The 1225-nt window shown below is 48.5% G+C and overlaps 1 protein-coding gene across 1 annotated transcript in view; it reads right to left on the bottom strand.

The window, feature by feature from the left end:
* SRM (spermidine synthase) overlaps nucleotides 1-1225 on the bottom strand; it is a gene marked incomplete at its 3' end in the record, with an annotated part of 21631 nt that overhangs the window by 3575 nt on the left and 16831 nt on the right. Inside the window, exon 2 of the mRNA XM_010850185.1 lies at nucleotides 232-278. Within this exon, the coding sequence (XP_010848487.1) occupies nucleotides 232-278 (47 nt within the window). The remainder of the gene's footprint in view (nucleotides 1-231; nucleotides 279-1225) is intronic.

Here is a 1225-nt window from a genome sequence, read left to right as displayed (position 1 = left end):
CCGGGCTCGGGGAGGCACAGACTGGCCCGAGAGGGAGTGAGGGGTACCCGACTCAGCAAGGGAAACCTGAGCTGACATCTCGGGCCCGGCGCGGCGTGTCGGAGCGCCGAGACGTCAGGGCTGCCGGCTTGAACCCTTGGGCTGGAAACACTGGACCGGGTGGCTACACTGTCGAAAGAAGAGTTAGGTTGTTTCGCTGGAGCTAGAGTAGAATGAATGTATCATCTTTACCGCGTCCGCAAATTTGAGTCCGTGTTGGACTTCAGCACAGCAGTGTGCTTGGTCGGGGGCACAACGAGGGTTATATTTACTTGAGAAGAGCATCACAGCCCCAGGACTTAAGCTCGATTTAGGCATTTCCCCTTAGATTCTCTGATCCTTGGGCGTATGGCTGCTGAATGAGAAAGAGTTCTTTTCTAAACGAGTTTCTAAATTTACCAGCAGTGTCCCGGAAGAGGCCAACACATGCATATTCAGCACCAAAAAAGACTGGCACACAGGGTTTTTGTTGTTTTTTTTTTTTTTGACAAACTGGGCCTCGCTCCTTGAAAGGTGGGCGGGAATGTGCTTTCTGATTTTGTGAAAATGTCAAGGAACTTTTCTGAATCACATTAAGCATGCTAATTACCAAATATTAAATGCTAATTGCTCTACATGCTTAGTTCTTCGCATGCCAGGGCAGGGAGGTGAAACTGGCATAAGCCACGGGTGACATTATGACAAGGGTGTTTTTTTTTTTGAGGGACTTTTTGTAATGCTGAAAGCTCAGCTTCTCTGTACACTGTTGCAGAATCAAATCTCAGAGACAGTTTTGGGTGATTCTTCACCCAAATACTATACCTTTTCTACTGGAAAGGGTAGCTCTCTTGCTTCACCAGGTAAAGGGGGATACAGAGGGCTCATGCCCTCAAAACCATGTGTCCCCAACTTGGGGAAGACAGTGACAAGTTTTCTAGTCATTGCTTAAAGAGGGCATGATCAGCTCGTGGACATTCTTCTAATGGGTTGGTGGTAAAGTAAGTAGGAGTCCACATCCTCAACCTTCAAGTCAAACTGGTATGGGGTCTATGTGCTTGTGGGCAGCATCAGTTCAGTTTAGTCACTCAGTCGTGTCCAACTCTTTGCGACCCCATAGACTGCAGCAGGCCAGGCTTCCCTGTCCATCACCAGCTCCCAGAGCTTGCTCAAACTCATGTCCATCAAGTCAGTGATGCCATCCAACCAT

The sequence above is a fragment of the Bison bison genome, unplaced genomic scaffold (genome assembly GCF_000754665.1).
Source record: "Bison bison bison isolate TAMUID 2011002044 unplaced genomic scaffold, Bison_UMD1.0 scf7180017864289, whole genome shotgun sequence".
NCBI lineage: Eukaryota > Metazoa > Chordata > Mammalia > Artiodactyla > Bovidae > Bison > Bison bison.
The sequence above is the reverse complement of the archived record's forward strand: the minus strand, read 5'-3'. Positions and strand labels throughout refer to the sequence as shown.